This window comes from Bos taurus, chromosome 4 (assembly GCF_002263795.3).
Source record: "Bos taurus isolate L1 Dominette 01449 registration number 42190680 breed Hereford chromosome 4, ARS-UCD2.0, whole genome shotgun sequence".
Classification (NCBI taxonomy): domain Eukaryota; kingdom Metazoa; phylum Chordata; class Mammalia; order Artiodactyla; family Bovidae; genus Bos; species Bos taurus.
In genome coordinates, this window is record NC_037331.1 from 68,376,379 (window position 1) to 68,402,107 (window position 25,729).

General features: G+C 35.4%; 1 protein-coding gene and 1 pseudogene across 9 annotated transcripts in view; one reads left to right on the forward strand and one right to left on the reverse strand.

The window, feature by feature from the left end:
* Positions 1–25,729, reverse strand: part of TAX1BP1 (Tax1 binding protein 1) — an 84,085-nt gene that overhangs the window by 53,252 nt on the left and 5,104 nt on the right. For 5 of the 9 annotated variants that reach the window (XM_010804324.4, XM_005205540.5, XM_059885660.1 and 2 more), the window contains exons 2-6: positions 25,277–25,362; positions 23,832–24,000; positions 13,805–13,907; positions 7,707–7,894; positions 3,857–4,015 (exon numbers count right to left, since the gene is read on the reverse strand). In XM_010804324.4, the coding sequence (XP_010802626.1) occupies positions 3,857–4,015; positions 7,707–7,894; positions 13,805–13,907; positions 23,832–23,993 (612 nt within the window). In that variant the 5' untranslated portion in view covers positions 23,994–24,000; positions 25,277–25,362. The remainder of the gene's footprint in view (positions 1–3,856; positions 4,016–7,706; positions 7,895–13,804; positions 13,908–23,831; positions 24,001–25,276; positions 25,363–25,729) is intronic. The other 4 variants (XM_024990780.2, XM_024990777.2, XM_005205539.5 and 1 more) reach the window with 1 other exon arrangement.
* On the forward strand, positions 16,240–16,991 carry LOC132345111 (EEF1A lysine methyltransferase 2-like; annotated as a pseudogene).

Genomic DNA, 25,729 nt, shown 5'->3' on the forward strand with positions numbered 1-25,729 from the left:
GGATCTTCCCAACCCAGGGATCGAACTTAGGTCTCCTCCAGGGCAGGCAGACGCTTTAACCTCTGAGCCACCATATTGTTTGAGTACCACCCAAAAAAATTTGGTTTCAAAATATCTTGAAGGACATCTTAAATTACCAATATTCAAGTTAAGAATGTAATTTATTTTATGAAAACATTCCATTCATAGATGGAATTCACCAAAAGATTATGAACTAATTAGAAAACTTAACAGGGTCATAGCCCATTTTAGTCCTATTTGAAAAACAGGATTCAGGAGCATTGGTTCTCTGAGCCTCAGTTTTCAATCTTCTAATTTCAAATATATATCCAGCACTTCAAAACAAAAACCAGAACACAATGAATAAATACACAAACTGCTAATTTTTACACAAGTCTAATAAATGTAAAGTGAAAGTCACTCAGTCATGTCAGACTCTCTGAGACCCATGGACGCATGAATTCTCCAGGTCAGAATAGTGGAGTGGGTAGCCCTTCCCTTCAGGGAATCTTCCTAACCCAGGGATCGAACCCAGGTCTCCCGCATTGCAGGGGGATTCTTTACCAGCTGAGCCACAAGGGAAGCCCAAGAATACTGGAGTGGGTAGCCTATCCCTTCTCCAGCAGATCTTCCAGACCCAGAATCAAACCAGGGTCTCCTGCATTGCAGGCAGATTCTTTACCAACTGAGCTATCAGGGAAGCTAATGAGATATCATTTGACATTAAAAAGAATGAAATACTGATCCATACTATAAAATGGGTGAACCCTGAAAGCATTGTAACTGCAAGAAGCTAGTTCCAAAAGTATACAATTTAATGGTTTTTAATATATTTACAGACTTGTGCAACCATTACCATAACCTAGTTTTAGAACATTTTCATCACCCCCAAAAGAAACCCTTTACCTACTTATGGTCACTGGTTCCCACCAGTCCCAGGCAACCACTAATCTAAATATCTATAGATGTGCATATTTTGTACATTGCATAAATGATCTATCTTAATAGTCTTTCAGATACTCAGCAGTTTATATACTCATACTTTAAAACTATTATACGAAGACTGTTTTTTACAATTCATACCACAGATTTTAAACCAGATTTCACACCAGATTTTAAACAGGTGCCAAGAAATGTCACAGATTTTATAAGTCACTCAACTAACCCAGGTTTAAAAGTTTCTGAGCTATTCTAATGCCCAGCAGGCCTGCCTGATTAAGATGGAGACTATAATTTTGGAAGTAAAAAGCAAATTCATAAAGAACTAGAAGCCCCATGACTAACAGCAAAGAGGAAGTAGCTCTCCTAGCAAGCATATTATTTTATCCCCAGAAATAAGCAACTGCCAAAATATAACTCAGAATTGTTTGTATATAACATTATATAAACATTGCTTTTAAAATCTGGGGAAAATGTTGTCAATTCTTACTCCTCTTGGATGACATTATTTTATTTCTTCATTGATTATGAAAATTAATATAACAATATTAGCTGAAGTTAGTGAGAATCTATTATTCAACAAATACCATTCTAAGTCTTTTTGTCACCATTTTCTATAGAATAACTTAAAAAAAAAAAAAATCACTTCCACATATCTATCTTCCCAGATTGTATATTCCAATGGAAGAATAGTAGCAAGGAAGAAGTCCCCTTCATGATGGGTGACTGTCATCAAGATGTGTGAGTTGCCATAAACTTCCAAAGATTTCTTCTGGGTACCTTAGCCACAGTCTCCTACAAATTATGCTTCATTAATCCCCTGACCTCAGTCTACCATTTTCTCAACCCACGTCTGTCAGCATAATCTTTAGTCTTATCTATAGTGCTTAACCCGTCACCTGGACAGCAGAGAGAACCTAAGACTGTTTAAATTTCAGGTAATACTCAACTGAACCAGAAAAATGGTCTGATGTACATGAGTAATTTCACACAATTGAAGGCCTCTCTTTCTGCCATTCCTACTCTCTAAATCATCCATTCTTCCCATTTGGATTTCAAGGTGAACAGCGTCTAACATCAAAGGCCATACTTCAGGGTATTCCTGATCTCACAGGCTAGGTACAGGTTGTAATGGGCCATTTTGGAAAACTGCCAAATTCAGGTAACAGCAAGAGAAATGTGTGAAGAATAGAAAGAAAAGGGTTAGAACTATACAAAGGACAGCAAGAGAGTTACAACAACTGGATTAAAAATTTACCTGGATGTTCTAATAGTCAAGCTAGGCACATATAATGAGATTTTATTATAACATTTATAATACTTGGGTATACCTACTTAAAAAGTTCAAATTTAAAAAGTGGTTCCTTAGAATTCCCTGGAGGTGGTTAAAAGACTCCAAGCTTCCACTGAGAGAAGCATGGATTCAATCACTGGTCAGGGAACTAAGATTCCACATGTTACACCACCCTCCTTCCCACCCCTCCCCACCAAAAATGGTTCTTTAACCAGAGTATCTACCCCCACTGTAGGACTGCAATTACTCCCCAGGAATAAAATTGGGAGAATAACTGTGTATTTTAAACTAAAAAGGCTAATAGTAATAAGGACAAAAGACTTGACAGATGTTTATAAGGAGACAAGGAGGACATGGCAACCCACTCCAATATTCTTGTGTGGAGAATCCAATGGGCAGAGGAACCTGGTAGGTTATAGTCCATGGGGTCGCAAAGAGTCAGACACAACTAAGCTACTAATCCATAAGGAAATAAACAACTGTACACACTGCCTGATATTATGTTTACCCTCTAATTCAAGCAATCCTCAAACAGAATAAGGTTAATCTTTTTTGTTTGAGCCCTATCTGTATATCACCTCTGCTCAAGCGTACAATATACAATCACTCCACTAGAGTATAAAATGGCTCAATCAACAATTATTAAGCAACTGTTCTAGGTCTTGCTGCACAAAAGAATAACTGGGAGAGGGGGATAAATTGAGAGGTTGAGACATATACATTACTATATCCATGTAATGGCCTACATGGGCAAACAATCTAATAAAGAAAAAGTAGATATATGTGTAACCAACTGACTTTGCTGTACACCTGAAACTAAAACAACACTGTGAATCAACTATACTACAATAAAAATAAAAATAAAAATAAAAAAGAGTGGAACAGACTCCATCCTTAGGGAACAACAGGTCAGTTGTCAATGAGCATAAGCATTTCCAACTACTAACAATGTAAGTGAGATTGTGATATACATATAAAACCATAATCTGTGCAAGTTTGTCAATAAACTTCCTTATGAAAATATTAAATAAACAAGTCAATTACTAGGTGACTGCTTTTTCCATTGTTTTTGACTATTGTCTTAAATCCATTTTTATCCCTAAATTACACTGTTCTATGCTTAAACTTTTTTTCTTAGCTTAAGACTGTGCCAATTTTTTTTAATTAGGTGGTTTTTAGGATAATTTATTGCCTTTCTCACATCAATGATTTCAAAATTATATTAGTACATCTTATTTCACTGAATTCTGATTTTTAAAAAGTAATTTTAATTACTTTATTCTACTCTTCCCTTTATTCAGTGTTTATCATTCCTAATTGTATTTCTAAGCCACCTCCCCAAGATCAATCACATATTCTACAATGAGATGTAAAGCATCTAGAAACAGCTGTCAAGGACTATGTCACAAGCCTGATACCAAAAATCTCAAAAGTATTTTAACCATTCACAACATAGAAGAGGCTGTGGCAGAAGGCTGACAGGATCTGACCTATCCTTGTACAAATATCTATCCAAATATATTTTTCAACATGGGATCTTCACTCATTTTCATTGGTTCAGTTTCTAAAAAAACTGGATTTCAGACAGTATAACTCCAATCAGTTACACAGGACACAACTAACCTTCTGCTCTGCTTGCAACTGATCACCTCTTTCTTTCTCATGGTTAAGTTCTCTTTCCATTCTTCCAACTTGTTCTCGAAGTTGTGTTGTTTCCTTTTCCAGAACGGCAATTAACTTTAACAGTTCTTCTTTTTCTTTCATTGTTTTCTCAATTTTCAACTATAAAACAAAACTCAAATTGTTTATAATCCTACAATATATTACAAATTCAGTTTTCCATTTCAAAAAAAATAGTGAAGAAATTTGTAGAAAGAACTTTTACAAACTATCTTCATATGAATCAGTCATCAGTTAAAAATTCATGAATCTGTCAATGTATGGCAAAAACCACTACAATACTGTAAAGTAATTAGCCTCCAATTAAAATTTTTAAAAAAATTAATCATAAATGTAAACCATTTTTTATTGGGCAAAGAAGAAAACATTACAAGAAGGCAGGTGCAGAAGTAATGAATTTTATTATGAAGTTGCCTGTTAATCACTTTTCAAATCAGTACTAAAAATAAGGCATATTTAGTTTCATGAGTGACAATTCTAGGCTTTCTTATTTGGGGTAAAAAGGTGAAAAATATGTACCTCTTCTTGAATGGAAATCTATGAAAAGTGGCAATTCTGGGCTTTTCTTATCTTGGGTAATAATCAATGAGAAAAACATGCACCTCTTCTTGAATGGAAACCTTTGAATTTATTAAGAACTTCCTTGTGTGTTACATAAGGCCTTCACCTGTCAGATTACTATGAACTTTGGGTTCTTTAAATAAGTTCTTAGGAGTGGGAGATGGGAACAAATATATACCTATGACTGATTCATGCTGATATATGTGGAAGCCAACACAATACTGTAAAGCAATCATCCTCCAATTAATAATAAATTTAAATAAGATACTAAGAAATAAGTTTCTGCATGTACAAAACAGCCTCTATTTAGGTAAATTAAAACAAACTTTATAAGTAAATGCAAATTTTAGGGAAAAATGCAGACTTTAACAACATAACTGACTCTTACATGAACCCTAATAGTTAACTAAGTTCAGGAACTCAAGTATTCTAAAAATGACCAAATTAAGGGACCTAAAATAGAAAATAAATAATATGGTCAATATTTTTTTTTCAGCAAGTTGTCTGATTCTAACAGGGGAAGAAGAATGGAGACTCACAACAGAAGCATTATACATTTAGCTAAATAAAAACATTTTCCCCCAGTACACCCCAAGTTAATTTCCCAAGGTTGTGGAAACAAACTCTAATTATTTAAACACTAAAATGGCTCTTACAAAAGTTAAAGAGTTGGAAAATTTTTAAATGCCCCATCTATCTCTTCCATCAGACTAAATGAAAATGACTAGAGTAAATGCTCTCAAAAGAGAAAAGTTTAAGTATTCACTGAATTTCTTTTTACTCTATTTTTTTAAAAAAATTATTTCGGGCTCTAAACTTCCTGGCAGCTTAAAGATTCACCTTGACCCAGTATGACAGAAACATCATAAAAGAACTACTATTTCCCAGTGATTCATTTAATTGACATATACTTTCTAAAGAGTTCACTGACTCTTAGGCAGAAAAAGCAGAAATTTTTAACTAAAATTAGATAAAACTGTATAGAAGTCCAATTCCTGGCCCCATCTTTGTATTCTGGGATCTTTCAAGCATACAAAATGGTTAATATTTTACAATGAACCTCCATTCACCCATAATCTAAATTGAATAGTTATTTCACCATGTTTATTTTATAAATACACAGATATGTAAGTTTATGTAATTTTTTTTTTTTTTTTTTGCTAAAGCATTTGAAACATAAATGCAGACACTTCACTCCTAAGTGCACAGTGCAAGCTATCACCTAATAAGTACAGTCTCATACTTAGCCACTACAATTATTATAGCTAAGAAATTTAACAATAATTTTCTCACACACAATGGATAGCCCATACTTAAAATAACCCACTCTACTCCCAAAATATCTATTTTTTAAATACCTAAGATCCCATCATCAAGGTTCACAAACTGAAGAACCATTACTCAATCATTTGTAATGTCAACAGTGCCCTAAATAATGTCTCACACTTGTATTAATTTGGTGCATTTTTAGTAAACTCATTAAAGATTTTCATGAATGTGGAAATTTAAAAGATTTGTCAAAAAATTGTTCAGACTATAAATACTTTATCTCAAAAACATTTACCTAAGAGAGAGAAATTTAAATTTTCTCTATAAAGTACATTTTAAAAGTAGGAAAAAGAGAACTAAACTGTGCAATGTCCCAATTTATTTGGGAGCACAAAAGAGAGGTAGAAGCCAAAATGCCTGTTGCTTTTCTGTTGGAGGTCTTCTGAAATCAGGGTGGTCTAACAAGTATTCAAAAAACTCCAATATAAACACTGCATTCTTTGTAAGAGCTAGGCCTATTTCAGCATCTTTGACTAGCATTCAAATACCAGGCTAAAAACCTTGATCATCAGGCAGTCGTCACCACAAAATGTCTTAGTCACCCTATAAAAGTTACATTTCTTTATTTAAGATAAGAGAGGAATTTCTGGAAGGAGGAAGGGAATATATGAAAAAATTCACAATAAAAGTTACAGGTTCCTTCTAACTTTCTTAGTTCAACTGTACAGTATCTATAATCTAGTCTTTTTTCTGCAGTTTGTTTTTGAAGGTAAATAAAATCAAAGACATAAAAGAGATTTATATATAAAAATCCATGTGAGTATGAAGAATAAGTATAAAGAATAAGACTAAATAGGAATGTAAATTAATCAAAAATTAATCAAAAATGTATACTGAACCAATTAAAGTATTTTTTCACAGAAACTCAAACATAACATTCTAATTTGCTAGGTTTAGGGTAAAGATATTGAGAAATATCATGAAATATGAATGATGTTCTAGTTTTTCCTTTTCAGTAAGTACTAAAAATTAAGACATGGCATTTTTTACACCTCTACACAGTAAATATCCTTTGGTGAAATGACTCCAAAATATTTAATAAAAAACAGTAAGAAGATTTTTCACTTTTTAAAAAATTATGGTTAATCCAGCTTATTCATTTGATAGGAAAAGAAATCATTCTAAAAATGCTCAACCTAAATTAAAAGACCAGGATGCTTCACTGCCACATTTGGGATAGAGCATGCTTGGAGTATAGTAAAATAAGGTTCACATCCAATTACAGTTAGACTTACTGTTTTACAAGGGCTTCCCTGGTGGTTCAGACAGTAAAGAATCTGCCTGCAATACAGGAGACCTGGGTTCGATCCCTTGGTCAGGAAGATCCCCTGGAGAAGGGAATGGCTACCCACTCCAGTATTCTTGCCTAGAGGATTCCATGGAGAGAGGAGCCTGGTGGGCTACAGTCCATGGGATTGCAGAGAGTCAAATACGACTAAGTGACTAACACACACATTATTGCTTTATACTGCTTTCCCATCAGCTTCACCCCCACATCTGTACTATTCTACAATCAACAGATTAGGTGATCCCTAAAGGAGAAAGGTTAGGGTAAGGGAACATTAGGAGTTTTAGGTCTAAATTCTCTCAGTAATTACTTATCGCCAATCTATATACTATTCACAAAATACTAATAAGCCTAGGACAGTCCCTGCCACAGTGAAATCAGTAACATAATTGTGACAAAAAATACACTTTAAGTTCATTAGTTAAAAAGCATATGATTCTCAGGTTATACTCTTGGACAACCTGAAAATTCTTAAAATGCCAACCAACAAGAACTCTGCTTCTAATTGAGCAATGACTGATTTGTCTTTAAAACTATTTTAAAGCCACAGTTCATAACAAAAAATATAGTTCATAATGTAAATTTATCACTCACTCAGTCACTGTTGGTACCTACCTCAAGAAGGCCAGCTTTTGTGGTCACCACCAACATATCAGAATTTCCTTCATCTTCCATAGTGAGCAACTCTTCAACTGGAGAAGCAGCTCGAAACTGAAAAGGTGTACTTGCTCCACGAATTTCGCCCTTATGGGTAACATAGCAGAACTGATAAAACTCTCCATCATCATTTGGAAGGTAATATCCTAAAAGGAGTATAAACAAAATTTATTGTTATAAAATTATTTGTATTTAACAAATCTCGCCATCTCCTCTTATTCCTGATCTTGTTTCTAGACACTCAAGATGTCTTTCTTTCCTCCTTCATAAATCGTCTATCAAAACCAGACTCTTCCTTCTTCCCTAAATATGCCGTATTTTTCTTATCTTAGGTCTAAGATTATACTTTCAGAATATTCTTTCCCTGTAGTTTCACTCGGATAAAACCAATTCATCTGGGAGAGTCAAGTATGTAGTTTTCAATGAGAAAGAGGCTGGAGGAGGAGCAATGAAAGAGTAAGCATAAAAACCTAGGAAGACTAGAGGTAGAAATATATCAATTAAAGAAATGTTCTCTCCAATGACATTAATTAAATGCAAAGGAGAGATATTAACAGAAGGAATATACCACACATGTGAATTGTGTAAGGGCAAAAAGAGGATGAGGTCTACTTGTGCAGAACAAAAATAAGCTTTGGAACCACAAATATTTATTCTGGAATCCCAGCTCTACCACTAATTATTATATATTTAACCTCCCTGAGCCTACTTCTTATCTGTAAAAGAAATCTGAAGACAGCTATCTCAAAGCTTCAAAGTATCATGGATTATGTATACCATCTAGCCCACTATCTGACAATTGTTTTCAATATTTGTTCCTTTCTTCTTTAGCTCAAGTGCTACCCTCTTAAATTTTGCTGTATTACAGCTCAAAATGAATCTTTACCTCCTCTCCAAAGCTCCCATGGTTATTTTTTACATGTAAAAAGGGATAAAAAAGAAAAAAAAAAAAAAAAAATCAGAGGACTCTCCAGGTGGTCCAATGGCTAGAACTCTGAGCTCTCAGTGTAGGGGACTTGGCTTAGATCCCTGGTCAGGGAACTAGATCCCACATGCCACAACTAAATATATAGTGTTTTGCAACCAAGATCTGGTGCAGCCAAATAAATAAAAATTGAATTCATTTTTTTTTCAAAAATCCTCCACAGTATGCTCTGCATTACCATTACATATATGCTTTATAGGCAACATCCATCCCTGGAGGAAGAAATGGCAACCTACAGAGGAGCCTGGTGGGCTACCATCCATGAGGTTGCAAAGAGGTGAGACACAACTGAACACATACACATAAACCTCAGAAATGTTGCTGCTGCCACTGCTAAGTCGCTTCAGTCGTGTCCGACTCTATGCGACCCCATAGACGGCAGCCCATCAGGCTCCGCCATCCCTGGGATTCTCCAGACAAGAACACTGGAATGGATTGCCATTTCCTCCTCCAATGCGTGAAAGTAAAGTCGCTCAGTTGTATCCGACTCTTCGCAACCCCATTGACTGCAGCCTACCAGGCTCCTCTGTCCATGGGATTTTCCAGGCAAGAGTACTGGAGTGGGGTGCTATTGCCTTCTCCGTCAGAAATGCTAAGAGCAGATTATTAATAAATATCAAAATTCTGAAATCTCCCAGAATGACTTGAAAAAAGAAAACATTCAATGATAGTGAAATGAAATACATAGATCAATCTATTCACCTTATCTTCAATATTGATTTCGACCCAGAAATCTGTATTCACTATGCCTATTACTACTTCATATCTTGAAAATTTTAGCCTTTATTATTATGATATCAATTTCACTTGACTTCCTTCTTTAAAAATTAGCTGATCTTTGTCCATGGGGATGGAGAGGCAGAGAAAATATAGTATTATCCTAAAATATCTGGTGGTTCTTGAAAATAAGAAAGAAGTTCTCAAAAAAACTGGGGGAGGGGGATGTCAAAAAACCACGGGAGTCCATCTGATAGAGCTTCCAGTAGCCAAAAAAGCCAAAACAATTTGAGCAACAAAAAAAAATGATTACATTAGACTTTATCCCACAGAAGAAAATAAATTTCCATGAATCCATGGAGAAGAGGACAACTCTTCCTAACATAATAATTCCAACTAATAATGTACAAGAAATGAGAATAAAAAGGCATCATCAGACAAACACAACAACAGTAATTGTTGTAGGTAAGATCCACTGATGGATACTAAAATTAATGGGTCAAAGTTTGAGGCGAAACAACATTTGCTTATCTCAAAGTTGCTCCCCATAATATTCATTAAATTACAGAGAGAAAAATACTAACTTGAATATAGAGAAACAGCAGACATCACCTTAACCAAGTGATCAAAACTAACATTACTAGAAATTAGACATTCAGACATCAAGTAATCTCTAGTACAATGCACTGAAAAGAATACATCACTTTCATGGTAATCTTCCTGAAAATGTATAACCTCTATCTAATCACAAGAAATGATCAGAAAAACTCAAAATGAGGAACATTCTACCAAAACAAGACTGAAAAGTACTCTTCAAAAATGAAAGGTCATGAAAAACAGAATGAGGAACTATCACAAACTGGAGAAGATGATGATGTGACAAATACAATGTGGGATTATGGACTAGATCCAGGAACAGAAAAAAGGAAAACTACTGGAAACACTAGTGAAATCTGAATAAAGTCTGTACTACTGTAGTCAATAGTATTGTACCAATGTTAAATTTCTGTTTTTTAAAAAAATAAATGGTTATACAACATGTCAACACTAAGGGAAGCTGGCTGAAGGGTAGATGAAAATTCTGTATACTATTTTTGCAACTGTACATCTAAACTTATTTCAAAATATAAAGTTATTTTTAAAAATAACATAGAATTCCCTATGGATCCAGTGGTTAGGACTGAACACTTCCAGTGCAGGGGGCATGGGTTCCACCTCTGGTTGGGGAACTAACATCCTGCAAGCCACAACAAATTTATCTAGCAATAAATTTTTGAAATTTTTAAAAACTCCAGCCTCTTAATAACTTCTACTAAATTTATTAATCTGTGGCTGAGTAACTTTGCAAATGGCCACTACATTTACTTTAAAAGCTTAAACAGAAAACAAAAATACAGTTTGACTAAGCAGCTCTGGTTCGGACATGACTGAAGCGACTCAGCATGCATGCATGCACTGGAGAAGGAAATGGCAACCCACTCCAGTATTCTTGCCTGGAGAATCCCAGGGACAGAGGAGCTGCTGTCTATGGGGTCGCACAGAGTTGGACATGACTGAAGTGACTTGCAGCAGCAAGCAGCTCTGGTATCATGGCATTATCTACAGACTAGATATTCAAGGTCTGCTTTTTTTAATATCACAAAAATAACTCACTAGAAAACATGGCCCAGGATTTCTCTGGTGGTGCAGTGGACATAGGTTCAGTCCCTAGTCTGGGAAGACTCCACATACCACAGAGCAACTAAGCCCATGTGCCACAATTACTGAACCCGTGCTCTAGAGCCCTCAAGCCACAACTACTGAACCACGTGCCGCAACTACCGAAGCCCACTCTCTTAAGAGTGTCTGTGCTCCCACAACAAGGGCAGCCTCCACAACAGGAAGCCTGCACACTGCAACAAACAATAGCCCCTCCCTGCTCACCTAACTAGAGAGAGCCCATGCAAAACAATGAAGACCGGTACAGGAAAAATCTACAAATGGTTCAACACCATTTAAGACACAAAATATAGTTATTCAGAGTTGAGATTTAAAGCTACCTAGAAATAGATCTCATCAGATCAATAACACTGAGAACAGGAAAAAGTAAAAACCAAATTCCAAGTCAAATTTTATAGCCTGTAACATTAGCAATCAAATTATAGTAAATAAATACGGGTTCATTTAGGAAAACAATTATACCTATTTATATTTTATTAGTTGTTTTGAGTTTTGCAGTTCAGGATTTTCTCATCACTACTCCACAAAATGAGCAAAATTATTTGGATTATGCTTAAAATTCCTTCTACCTCTAATATTATATAACCAAGTTTTTCATGATTCTATCTTGAGTTCACTATATAACAAACAAGTCCTAGGCAAGCAGAAGCTTCTCTTTCTGAATTTCAAAGTAAAAATTATGATGAATTTTCAAAAACATGTAAATTAGCTCCCAAGAAAATCCTTTTACAGTATAAATAGAAATAAACTGGATGCATTTCTTTTTTTCAAAGTGCTTTTAAACTTTTTGCTGTCATAAATAAGCAAATTCATTAGTCACTATAACAAATTCTGTTAAGCTTCTTATTCTAAGAAAACTAATCACATGAACAATTACCAGAAATAAAGCCACAACTTTGTATAATATCTCATAACAAAATCAGTCCCAATATACACATTTGAATTTGATCATCTAAAAAAAGGCCATGAATTAAAAGAAACTACATATACAATTTGTAAATTTCTTAATCTATAAAACATCTATGACGACCTAAATCTTTGTCTTTATTACAAGTACAAATTGTATCCTCTGAATATGTGTTTCCTGTCACAGTACATAATGAAACTTTTTCTATTAATATATATGCAAGCTATATGTGATCACATTGCCAACTGATAAACCTCGTTAAGTTTTTTTAAAAACATAAACCACCAAGAGCCAAAACACTACCACCACCTAATGCTGGCAAAGATGTAATCCACAACAACTCTCTCTCATTGCTGGTGGGAATGCAAATATTGCCACTTTGGAAAAAGTTTGATGGTTTCTTACCAATGCATGCTAAGTCACTTCAGTCATGTCCAACTCTTTGCAACCCTATGGACTGTAGCCAATCAGGCTCCTCTGTCCATGGGATTCTCCAGGCAAGAATACTGGAGTGGGTTGCCATGTCCTCCTCTAGAGGAAATTCAGAAAGAGAAGCTTCTCTTTCCATGTAGCACTAGTGGTAAAGAACCCGCCTGCCAATGCAGGATCAAACACACGTCTCTTTACATCCCCTGCATTGGCAGGCAGGTTCTTTACCACTAGTGCTACATGGGAAGAATATATTTCAAAATATATTCTCACCATACCAGCAATCATACTCTGATATTTATCCAAATAACCTGAAAACTTACACATCCACACAATAACCTGTATATTGATGTTTCTACCAGTTTTATTCACAACTACCAAAACTTGGAAGCAACCAAGATATTAATAGACAACGAATAAATAAGCTGTTACACCCATATAGGTGACTTTATGTGTATTAAAATATTATACTGAGACAGTCCATTAGCTTCCCCAGACCAAAAACAGTTCACAATATAAATAAGACTAAGAAAGAGCTTTAATACGATCTGAAGTCAGTTCAATTTTAATGCAAAAATCACTCTGCAGCAAATTGTTACAGATTTCTAAATAAAATTGTTGTGTTTTGTTTTTAAAAAATAAAGCAACAGGGTTTGTTTGTTTGTTTTTAACATAACAAGAAATCTGAAGGCAGTTGCCAGCTGACCTTGATTTGGGAGCTCAGCCATGTTAAAACAAACATATATGTGCTTGTCTTGGCCTTCTACCTCATGGCCACAGGAGGGGTACTGGAGTTCTAGCTATCACCTTTGTTAAGGTGGAATGTGTGGGGAGGGACAATACTAGGTCTATCTTCCTCAAAAGTATTTTTTAAACTCTGTATCTAACACCAAGCTAAGACAAAATGAATTTTGTATTATTCACATCCATTTTTATAGGCAACTTTCCCTATAGAATTTCTATTCTATAAATCCCATTAATCATCTTTGTGATTTTCATACACAATATTTTTCTCACCTTTAATTTTACTATCTAATACCAGTAACAGCATTATTTTCTCATTTGAAAAAAAGTGATCAAAAGACTTCAATGAAGAAATAAGGAAAACAATGTTTAATTGTCTACATAAAGTATCATGAGACCGTCACCAGATATTTACATTCTATGACTTTTGATAAAGACAGACACTAATTTAACTTTAGTCACTGGACACACCTAAGCAGATAATTACAACAGGGTACAACATTTTTAATGGCAATAAAACATCTAATTTCATTGAGTTCTGTTTTCAGTTCTTACCTTGAAATGCTAACTCACAATTGACTGCTGATCCTTCTACATAATGTTCAGGCATAGGGGACCATAAAAACGTGTAATAATCACGAGCAGTACTCCATCCAACCTAAAGGAGAACAACAAAAAGTAGATATTATAAAGTAAGTGGCTTAATATGAGTGATATCTTACAGCATATTGTTTACTGCATCCTGAAATTAAAGCATGCATTAATATGTTTACAAATCATGGGCATTTTAACAAGCACATCAAATTTTTATTATAATTCTTTATTAAGCTATAAGCTACTGCTATAAAAATCTGTAACAGTAGAACTTCTATGTATTAAAATGCAATTTGATATCCAATTTCCCATGGAAAATCTTAGCACACATATGATAAAATATAAAAACTTATGTTTCATTTAAAATTTGATTTCACTAAATGGTAAGTTTTTAAGTTATTTTATGCCTCAAATTTAAGTGCTTTTTTAAAATTAGATTTCTCCTTCTTCCTTAAATCCACTAATTAAATTTCACTAGTCTCTCTAAGTCTTGCCTATAGGCATGGTAAATTTTGTAAAACTTATTTTTACTTTTATTCCTAAGGTGTTCACACATACAAAATAACCACCTATATCCCATCAATCTCTAAAATATTTCCAACTAACAACATGAACATATACATTACATATCTCAGTTATTTTCCAGATGAACTGTGGTAATAATATTATATATGTTTTAAACAGAAAATAGATATACATTTGCCAGTATATCATGGCTTCCATGATGGCTCAGTTGGTAAGGAATCCACCTTCAATGCAGGAGACACAAGAGACTCAGGTTCAATCCCTGGGTCAAGAAGATCCTATTGGAGAAGGAAATGGCAACCGACTCCAGTATTGCCTGAAAAAATCCCATGGACAGCAGAGCCTGGTGGGCTATAGTTCAAAGGGTCACAAAGAGTCCAACGTGACTGTGCACACACGAGAAATTATGCATCATCCACAGGGTTTGATTACACATATGTTCTATAATTCTGATTGACCTAGGATTGGATATTCCAGACTACTAAAGATGGAAGAATCTTGTATTACTATCTTTAGTCTCTAAAGGAGTGTTTTCAAACTGTAGGTCACAATCCAGTAGAGTAAGTGGTGATTCAATTTAGTAATTCATGCCCACATTTATTTTTTTAATTAGAAAGCATCAGAGTGCATGAAAGCTAAGTATTGCTTGATGAAAATTTGTTTCAGTATATATCTGCATGCAACTCTGCTGGGTCAAATCACAGAATTTTTATTTCTTTCTGTGTCATGGTCAAAAACATTTGAAAGAAGCTTAAGGAAACCATCATGTTTAAGTGATTTCCCTGACCTAAGGCTCAGTTTTTTTCTCTCAAAATTTTCAGAAGGATTAAATTAGATAATAAACATAAAAGCAGCACTTGGCAGAGTGCCTGACCCAAGATGGGCACACCATAAAAGGTAGTTTTTGCAAGCACTGTATGCTGTAATTAACAGCACAGAAAGTAGGGTCAGACTGCTAAAAAATATCAGTAGTTATAAGATTTCAGACAAGTTATTTTTGTTGTCTCGTCTTTAAAATGGAGATAACAGGGCTTCCCTGGTGGTTCAATGCATGAGACACAGGTTCAGGGACGATCCCACATGCCTTGGAGCACCTAAGCCCATGTGCCACAACTATTGAGCCTGTGCTCTAGAGGCAGGGACCAAAACTACTGAAGCCCAGACACCATAAAGCATGTGCTCCACAAGAGAAGTCACAACAATGAGAAGCCCATGCACCACAACTACAGAGTAGCCCCTGCTCTCCACAACTAGAGAAAAACCTGTGCAGCAACCAAGACCCAGCACAGCCATAAAATAAATAAATAAAATGAAGCTAACAAACAATCTCAAAGGCTTATATGTGTATCAAATGAGGTAAGCCCTGTAAAGACACTTGGCACAATGCTGGCACGTGAGTGTCCATGAAATGTTACTATTCATTAATAACCAAGGGCACATAACCTATTAGGGACAGTGATGTTAACTCTAAGATGTTCTGTCCCTCATTCCCTATCTCCCAATGCTTCTAACATCTCCTGAAAAAGAGCCCATCTGAAGTATTCCCCAAAAGATAAACCTGGTACAAGTTATACCTTGTATTCTTTGTCCCCATGCTGGTCCATATGCTAGTCTGGAAAGAAATACTATTCTAGAGCTACACGTTTTTTGAAAAACATCTCCCTACCTGAAGAGGCTCTACCTGGACCAGGTGGTTAGAAAACATGCTTAGTGAGCCATATATTTGTGATGGACACACAGAACTGCTAATATCACAATTATATATACCTGATTCCAGTGGCACAGGGAACAGCAGTAATAAATACATTTATTGTTTTTGAAAAAATACTACCCTTATGTTACAAATTAAGAAACTAGTAGAGGGCATGGATGATGACAGCGGCTCTGGAGCCATGGTGCGGTCCCCAGGGGGCAGTCCTAGAGGGGAAGGCTTTGTCCCATCTGCTCTGGGAACCCGAGAGCATTGGGAGGCTGTCTATAAGAGAGAACTGCAAACTTTCCAAGAATACGGAGATACAGGAGAAATATGGTTTAGAGGAGAGAGTAGGACTTGACTAATAAGGTGCATGCAGAAACACAAGATTACATTGGATGCTTCAGTGCTTGATATTGGGAACTGGCGTTTTCCTGGTTGAACTTGCAAAATTTGATTTCTCTGATGTTAATGGAATTGATTACTCTCCTGCAATACAGCTTTCTGGAAGTATTACAGAGAAAGAAGGTTTATCTAACATTACACTGAAGGCAGAAGATTTTTTGAACCCTTCCACAAAGTTGTCTGGGTTTCATTTGTGTTGACAAAGGGACGGATGTTTCATGCCATAAGCCTTAATCCTGACACTGCAATTGAGGAGAGAAAGTATTTGAAATCTCTCTCCAGAGTGTTGAAAGTGAAAGGCTTTTTTCTAATAACCTCATGTAATTGGACCAAGGAAGAGTTGCTGGATGAATCTGGTGAAGGATGTGAACTTTCCGAAGAGCTGCCCACACCCAAGTTCAGCTTTGGCAGCCAATCTGGAAACTGGTTTTCCAAAAAACATGAGACTTCACTGGACAGATTCAGTTAGTGCTTTTTAAGAAGCTCTGCATCAAGTAGACCTGACACATAAAATGCAAGTGCAAGTAAATGTTTAGTAAGTACACAGGATGCACATTTTGAGTAGAAATAATGGGTTGGTTTAAAAAAAAAAAAAAAAAGGCTTGTAAGTGGTTGGGTCTTAGAGATCAACCAAGAATAATTTTAAAATTTTCTTTTGTATTTGAGATGTAAATATTTTTCTTCAGATTAAAAAAAAAAATTCCTGTTAACTGCTGAGTTAAAACTTTAAAGCAGTAAATGAACTTACAGGGGGGGCGGGGGGGGGGGGGGCAGGAAACAGTAAAAGGCAAAGTCAGGCTCTAAACCTGAAGTTCACTCACTCTTTTCCTAGCAGGATATAAAATAATCTCATTAAAGTTCAAGCTCTTTACCACTAGGACTCTACTCACTCTTCTCCTAGTAGGATATACTCTCATACTTTCTGAAATTCCACCTCCTTCCTTCCAACAGAGTCAATGACTATACTATTCCTAAATAAAATGTAGTTGACTAAAGACAGAAACAGTAAGGTAAAGGTGGAAAATGCTGTTTCTAGCTGTCTTTCATGATAAGAAAAACATTAATGGGGAAGTGCAATCTTTTACCACATAAGAAAAATGTTTGAGAGATATGTTAAGTGGTTTGGTCCTTGCTGTTTCTAACTGAATCACAGTAATTCAGGCTGTTTCTTTTTGTGTAACTACAATGCTAACTTATACTTTGCTTTCCTTTAATGTATAAATCTGGGCAACTCAAGGGAGTGGCAGACCATGCTCTAAAACATCACAGGTATCCCACGCTAAGCCAACCAAGAAATTGGGGCAAGATGCAACTCAATCTGAATATAAAAATCAGCAATATAGAACTATACTTTAAATTCCTTTTGAGAAGGAAAAACTGAACAAAAGTTATGTGAGGTGCACGTCAAGCAAATACTTTAAAAAAATAATGTAAAAGTCTCTCAATATGGAAAGACAGAGTACAGATCCCTTTAGGATAGTTATGTCTGACATCTAAACTCCCACATACGATAGAAGGACAAACTGGAAGAAACAGAATTTGGACATCTAGAAATCATGCATGCATTCATGGTAAGAACAGTAAACAAATTAGAAAAATCACACCACAGTGTCCAAGGCATACACTATTTCTCTTTTATTTTTTTGGTTATCTTGTAAACTTGATCAGATTTCTGGAGTGCAGAGTCCAATCCCTTGAAATGCAAGGGAATTTGCCTTTTAGTCCCTTAGCAGCAAGCATAAAGAAAATTTAGAGTTGATAACAGCAAATTTTATAACATTGATAAATGGCAGAGAGAATTCTGATGATACTTAGAACAATGGGGCAAAGTTACCTACAACTGTCAAAACATATTGCTTTTAGGAGCTACACTTGTATCCAGTTAAGAGGGCCTATCTATGCTCAGAAAATAACCAAAACAACAGATATTTCACTATTTAGTCCAGTTTGGGGAATTAACAATAGTACTGGACATCATTCTTCTGTTACTAATGCAACTGGCAAAGTAAGAGCAAAAAAGGAAATTAAACAAGAATAACAGAAAAGAAAAAAATGGCAAGTGTGTTTCCTTTAAATAGGATTAACATTTTAGAAAACATGTTGGTATTAATCATTAGTAAATTCTGAAAGCAAATGTAAAGAAGATCAGAAGGACAAGTTTATCAAGTAAAAATACAGGTACTAATAAATTCTGGAGAAACCTCAGAAGAAAGAAACATTAGGAATGAGCGCACACAGAGAGCACTTGCAAAGACAGAGACAGTGGGGACTGGTTTGGGGGAAGATAAAGATGGAGACAGACAGGGCATGAAGCAGGTAAGGCACTGAAGTTTGCTGATTATGTGCAGATGAATACAAAACCTAAAAAACAGTTTAAAAATGAGCCTATGAATTTTTAAATTCTAGAAAAACATACACCAAACAGCAACAGGTATTTGTGGGGAAGGTGAGGGTACACTTTGTAAGGGTATTAATTTTCTTTTGTATATACTGTAATTTTCAAACACCATTACAAGAATAAAGGTCCTTCTTTTTTAAAAGGAAAGAACTGCAAAAATGCCTAGATACACAAAGGGAGATGCAATGCTCATTCTAAGAAATATCATATCATAAACAACATAAATGTCCCTGCATGAGATAATATGTTACAGAGCTACTTATTGAGAAAGTGGCTACAATCATAAGTGAAAAATTCAGGACATAAAATACACCATATACTACTGCTACTGCTGCTAAGTCACTTCAGTCGTGTCCGACTCTGAGCGACCCCATAGACGGCAGCCCACCAGGCTCCTCTGTCCCTGGGATTCTCCAGGCAAGAACACTGGAGTGGGTTGCCATTTCCTTCTCCAATGCAGGAAAGTGAAAAGTGAAAGTGAAGTCGCTCTGTCGTGTCCGACTCTCAGCGACCCCATATACTACTACTTTCAACTATTTTCAAAATATACGCATTCAAAAAAGACTAAAAGTATTCGCCCTTTAGTTAAAAGGAAAAAAAAAAAAAGGACTGAAAGGAAACACTTTTAAAACATTAATAAGGGTAACCACTCTTTATTAAGAAACTAGGGTCTGATCCCTGGGTTGGGAAGACCCCCTGGAGGGCATGGCAACAGACTCCAGTATTCTTGCCTGGAGAATCCCACGGACAGAGAAGCCTGGTGGGCTACGGTGTCAAACACTGACTAATGCAACTTAGAGCACATGCACATAGATGAGCGATGGGACTGCTGGCCATCTTAAATTTTTACCTTTTGCATCCCCTGTTTTGTTCTAAGTTTTCTAAAATTATGATAATTTTTACAACAGGAGAATATTTTTTTAAAAACAAAATAAGAAAGGACTGGAATGGAGACAGGGCAGGAAGACAGAAGCAGCAGAATGAAGACAAATATGAAAAGGAAAAGAGAAACAAAGAAGAGGGGAAAAACTTGAAACAAGATATTCAAGTATAAAATCACTGCTTAGTTTCACTTTCCATACCAGGAAATTAAAGTTTTTTAATCTGGTTGTCAGTAAGGTTTCAGTGAGAATAGTACCTTACTGGGAAGGTTGGTTTTGCCTATGTGACTCTGGACAACATGACATAATCACTTTGCATTCCCAATTTCCACAACTAGAATAGTATCTCTGAAACATGAGAATTGTTATAACTCCTTTACAGTTAAAAAAAAAGTCTCATGGACCTTTAAAGTATTTTAATTATAAGTTAATTTAATTTGTACCAAGCATAGCCTAAATATAAATAAATTCTTAAAAATACTTATACAATCAAGACCAAATCAAATTGATAATGATAAAACAAATATAATGGGACATATTAAATATTTTATTGCAATTAATGTTGGGTTTGATAATAAATATGACATCATGTATAGTTCTCAATCTTTTCCTGTATTTTTTTTTTTAACTTCAATCCTATCATTCATAAAATGCACACAGAACTTTTTAAGAATTCTGTTGTTAACTTTGAAAAACTAAATCTCTCACTTAACCAAACTGCCAAGAACAGTTCTTGAAGTTTTTACACGTGGTTTACATGTAGTTCAAACGTTAGCTCCAAAGTTTAATTTGGAGTGACCAAGACACTTCTTTCTGGACCTCAGTTCCCCCATCTGCAAAATGTTGAGTATAATGCTCTCATGAATAGATCTTTGCAAAGTATAAAGAATAAACAAACATGCTACATGTTTTAGTTATAATTTAACCAACACTAGAGAAGAGGAAGAAAACCTGAAAGGAAAAAATGAAAATCTCCACCCCAGTCTACATCCCTAGTCTGGCTTCACTCATTCCCCTACCCAACCTGGACTTCACGGTCAGTTACCATTCCAGTAATGCACCTAAAACCATGCTAGTAACCTTTGCCCTCTTGACTTCTCTTTCCAAATCCAGTGTGAATAATACTCACTTTTGGAATTCACTCAATTCTAGGTGCTCAATCTCTAGACAAACTCACAAAACGGCTGCTCAACAATCTCCTGGTTAACCTACTCCAATTCTCCATTCTTCCACAGTAGCAAGACCAAATCTTCTCCATACTCAAGATCCCCACCCACAGCCCCACTCCTCATCCCAACTCAGCACATGACCTTGCTCCTCCTCACTGAGGATATTTAATGAATGAGTTTCAGTCTCAATACATTCAGTTAACTGCTGACAAACCTTATAGATGCTTCCTATGGATTATTACCCAGAATTGATCCCCTTCTCAAAGGCCTGCATTATCTCACCTAGAAATTAAGATGGTCTAAACATTCTCTAAAATTCTAATTCCAATTTATCTTATTCAGCACTGTAAGATTAAAGTTCACTTCTAAACTCTATTACTCTCTGCTTAAAAGTTATTCCTCAGCTAAATATTAAAACAAACTTTTCCCATTCATTTTCTAAAACTGGTACCTGTCCCAGGAAAATTAAATTAAGATTTTCTAAAACACACAATACACTTTCCCTTCATTCCTTCCCCTTATAGTTACGATCTAGGCTGTTTCTCCCTGCCTGCCTTGTCAATATATCCATCAAAATCATTCTAGACAGCAATATGCAGTACATATCTAGTATTTAAAAACATTCAATGCCATAAACATCGTAATTCCTTTTCCAAGAACTTACCCTATGAAATAAATGGACACAAAATTTTAAAAAAATACAGTCTGTATTAAGGACTGTTTAATGGTAAATATTTAGAAACATTTCCATGAATTTCACAATGCAGCAACAGCATATGTGTATACTTTTTATAGACAAAGTATAATTATTATTTACAGATATATACCAATATGTTAACAATGCTTATTGCTAGGTAATAGTATTAAAACATGATTTTTTTTTCCTGAGTTTTTCCTGTACAGTTTGAAGTTTTTACTACATGCTTAAACTTCCCACTGAGTAAGTATCATCCAGGCAAAAAGATGGAAAGGGTATTCTACTCAAATTTATTTATTATTTATTTATGTAAGTACTACTGCTTAAAAAAGAGTTAACAGTCCTTGGAGTGCACAAGAAACAATACATTAGCAATATGATAGCCAAAAATAAGCAGGCAATGTAAAAAAGGAAGCTATAAATCAGGTCTTATAAAGGAGCCCTATTTGGCACCCTAAGTTACTTGGTCTTGACATTATCCCACAGAGGATGAAAAGCCACTTAAACAAGAGGAAGATATGTTCAGATTTTCATTTTCTATTATATATAGAGCATTTTGCAGAACAGATAAAATTGAGGAGTGGCATTATGAAAGCACGGAAAACAGGAAACCTACTGCAATCGTCTTAGAAGGAGATAAGGAGGGCATGAATTACAGCAGTGATATTAAAAATGTGGAAACAGGCAGTAAAACTGACACGATTGTGTTCGGCTGAATCTGATGAGATGGTCATAAACTTTTGGCGTAAACAATAGGTTATTAACAAAAAATGGGAGGGGGGACCAGAAAACAAAAATAAGTAGTCTGAAAAAAAAAAGTAAAGATTTATCTTCTTGAAATACAATTTATCACCCATCAGCCAACATATGCAGACTTCTCACTGCACATAATGAAAAGTCTGCAAACTACTTAGCTTAACACTGAAGGTCTTCCATCAAAGACGGACACTTCATCTCCCTCCACTTCACTAACTTCATCTCCCTCCACTTCACTAACTCATTCTCATTAACATTCTCACCCCTGTGCCTTTGCTTATGCCATTTTCTTGCCAGGAATGCCCTTTTCTTCCCTCAATCTCATTTCCCTGTTCTATTCTTCCTCTCTGTCTCACTCTTTAAGAAAATACCAATTCTTAGTGTCTTTAACTTGTTATTCATCTCTTACATAAAATTAAAAATGATATTGATTTCATAACAAGCTTACAATAAATGTATCTTCATATTGGATTTTGACTAGCCTAAAGAAAACAGAGTAAACAACTCACCAATCCAGCAATGCCAAGGGATGAGAGATTCAAAAAGGTACTGAAATGTCATTAAAGGCCAGAACTTTGTTTTGTCCCATACAGTTTTTCTGCCCTCCTCACTCTATTAGGACAGACTTTGACTACTTGATACTCTCAATGTACCTAATTCTAGCAGCTACTTTTATTTCTTTCTACTTTACTATTTAACTTATATAGACCACACAATTAAAATTTCAATACCTACTGGTCTTGGTTTTAACAAGTCATATCTAAAATAAAAATTGCTTCCAAGGGAGAATCTAGAATAACCCAAGAGAAAAGTAAGTTTTACTACCTGTACATTTACAGCATTACTTTGCTCAAAGCACATTCTTATTTTCTGGTTCTCCATTACATTCTGAAGACTTGAAATTGCCAAAAAACTTCCACCACTGTAATGATCATCTCAGTGTAATTTTCAACTAAATGTAACACATAATGGCAAAATATTAGAACTAGGACTCTTGCCATCAATGAAATTACTAGTCATGTAAAACAGAATACTCTTATTAAAGCATGGGACAATATGAGGAATATTTTAACAATGTGGGACAACAGAAAAGATAGTAACACAGCTGTAGAGCTGTACAAAATTAATTACAAATGACAAAACCGTAAATGATATAGCAATCCAAAGGAAAAGATCACCTTTTTAAGGTAAGGAATGGAGAAAATGGGAGAAAAAAATTTGAAAAGAATTTTAAGTCAAACCTTTTGATCACAGAGAGGCAAGTCTGGTGAACTGAAGTTCCTAACATTTGTTGTACACTACCCTGCACTATTAAATATTTCAAGTTTGCATAATGTTTTACATTTGACATTTATAAAAATAATCCTTAACGTAGAGCTAAGACAAGTATAAACTAATTGTGAACCTCTTAAGAAGAAAATAAAGAGTGCCTACATGGAAGAAATATGCAGAAAGTTCTCTTACCTTGAATATACCAACCCAATCTTTTGGATGTGGATGGATATATGGAGTTAAAGTATAATGACATTCTAAGTGTGCATTAGGAAGATAACTCTTGGCCACATTTTGAAAGATGACATGAGCAAAGTTGGAAGTCTGCAATGGAACTTCTTGAAAGGATGTCATTGTGAATCTGAAACAAGTAAATTATACATATTTAATGATACCAACTAAGAAAAAACCTTGAGAAAATATATAGCTTTAAAAGTAAATTACATGGATATTCTCAGAGAATTATTGAAAAGACATACTTCTTAAATACTGGAACTCCTTTAGATATGATTAAATATAAAAACACAAACTGGGAAGTAATTAATTTACAAAATGTTTCAGAAAGTTCAACGAGTTAAAAAAACTTAAAAACCAAACTTTCACCTCTCCTGCAAAGCCTAGCCCTCTGCTTCTCTTGCAAACCAAAAGCAGTGTTTCTATGTTGAACCCCTGAACTTGCATCACTTTCCTCCCTAATCCAACCTATTGTATCCCTCCACGTTAGGTTCTAGGCTCCTGTAACCTAGAGCCTAGTCAACCTCTGTGTCATGCATTCCTGACCCACATTCACGATCCCCAGGTTTTCTGAACCCCGGCTACATATTAGAATCATTAAGGGGTCTTAGACAATGACTTTTTGGGACCTGGGCACTGCATGCAAGTTCGTGTACACACATTTTTTTTTAAGCCTCCCAAAGTGGTGGTTCAGAGGTTAAAGCGTCTGCCTGCAACGTGGGAGACCTGGGTTCAATCCCTGGGTTGGAAGATCCCCTGGAGAAGGAAATGGCAACCCACTCCAGTATTCTTGCCTGGTGAATCCCACGGATGGAGGAGCCTGGTGGGCTACAGTCCACGGGGTCGCAAAGAGTCAGACACGACTGAGCGACTTCACTTCACTTCAAAGTAATCTTAATCCTGTATACAGCCAGCACAGAGGACTACTATTTAGACTATGACTCAAACCATCAATTTAAGTCTCCATTAGCAGCTCTCACAGATTCCCAGACCTGGGCTGTCTTCTTGGGCTTCTGGTACATACTTGTTCAAATCTCACAAATGATGTAAAAATCTCAGTTGGTCTACTTGAAATAGTTCGGCCTACTCGTTCATCTCTACCTACAACAATTCTACCCTTTCATTCTATCTTGATTCCAGGATTATTGTATCCTTTCCATACAGTTACTGATTAAAAATACATGTATTTTTAAATATATAGTGTCACTGAAATACATTCTGTTGAGAATCTATTATAGATTCAGTGAGTGCTCACTAACTTAGCACTTGCTAGCAGATGAATGGTGAAAGCGGCCTAAAAAAATCTTCAAAACCTAAATGTTTTCCAAATTATTTGCTCTACATTTGAAAAAATGATATAATTTACTCAAAAAATATATCTCTACAGTGTGTCACAGACTCACTTCAGCCGTTGTTTCTACAGGACCACGTAGGAAACACTGCCACTGACACAATGGCACCTGCTTCTGAGTCATCAAAACAAGAATCTCTGTAATAATGGGAAAAACCGGGTTAAGACATTTGCTAACCAAATTATTCTAATTTACTTCACAAACCCATGAAGTTTCTACAGAAGTAACACTAATCACATTTTTTTTTTTTTTTTTTTGCCACACTGTGAGGCTCGCAGGATCTTAGTTCCTGGACCAGGGACTGAACCTGGCCAAGGCAGTGAAAGCATTAGAGTCCTTACCAGTAGACTACCAGCGAATTCTCAACACTACTCACATTTTAACAATTACTAAGAAGTCTTATTTCTAGAAAGATCTACGATAAAATGCTTTTCCACGTTTCTTTTGTTGATCTGAAATACTAAAGCTCATCTTTAAAATTCTGAAATAACACTTCAGAAAATG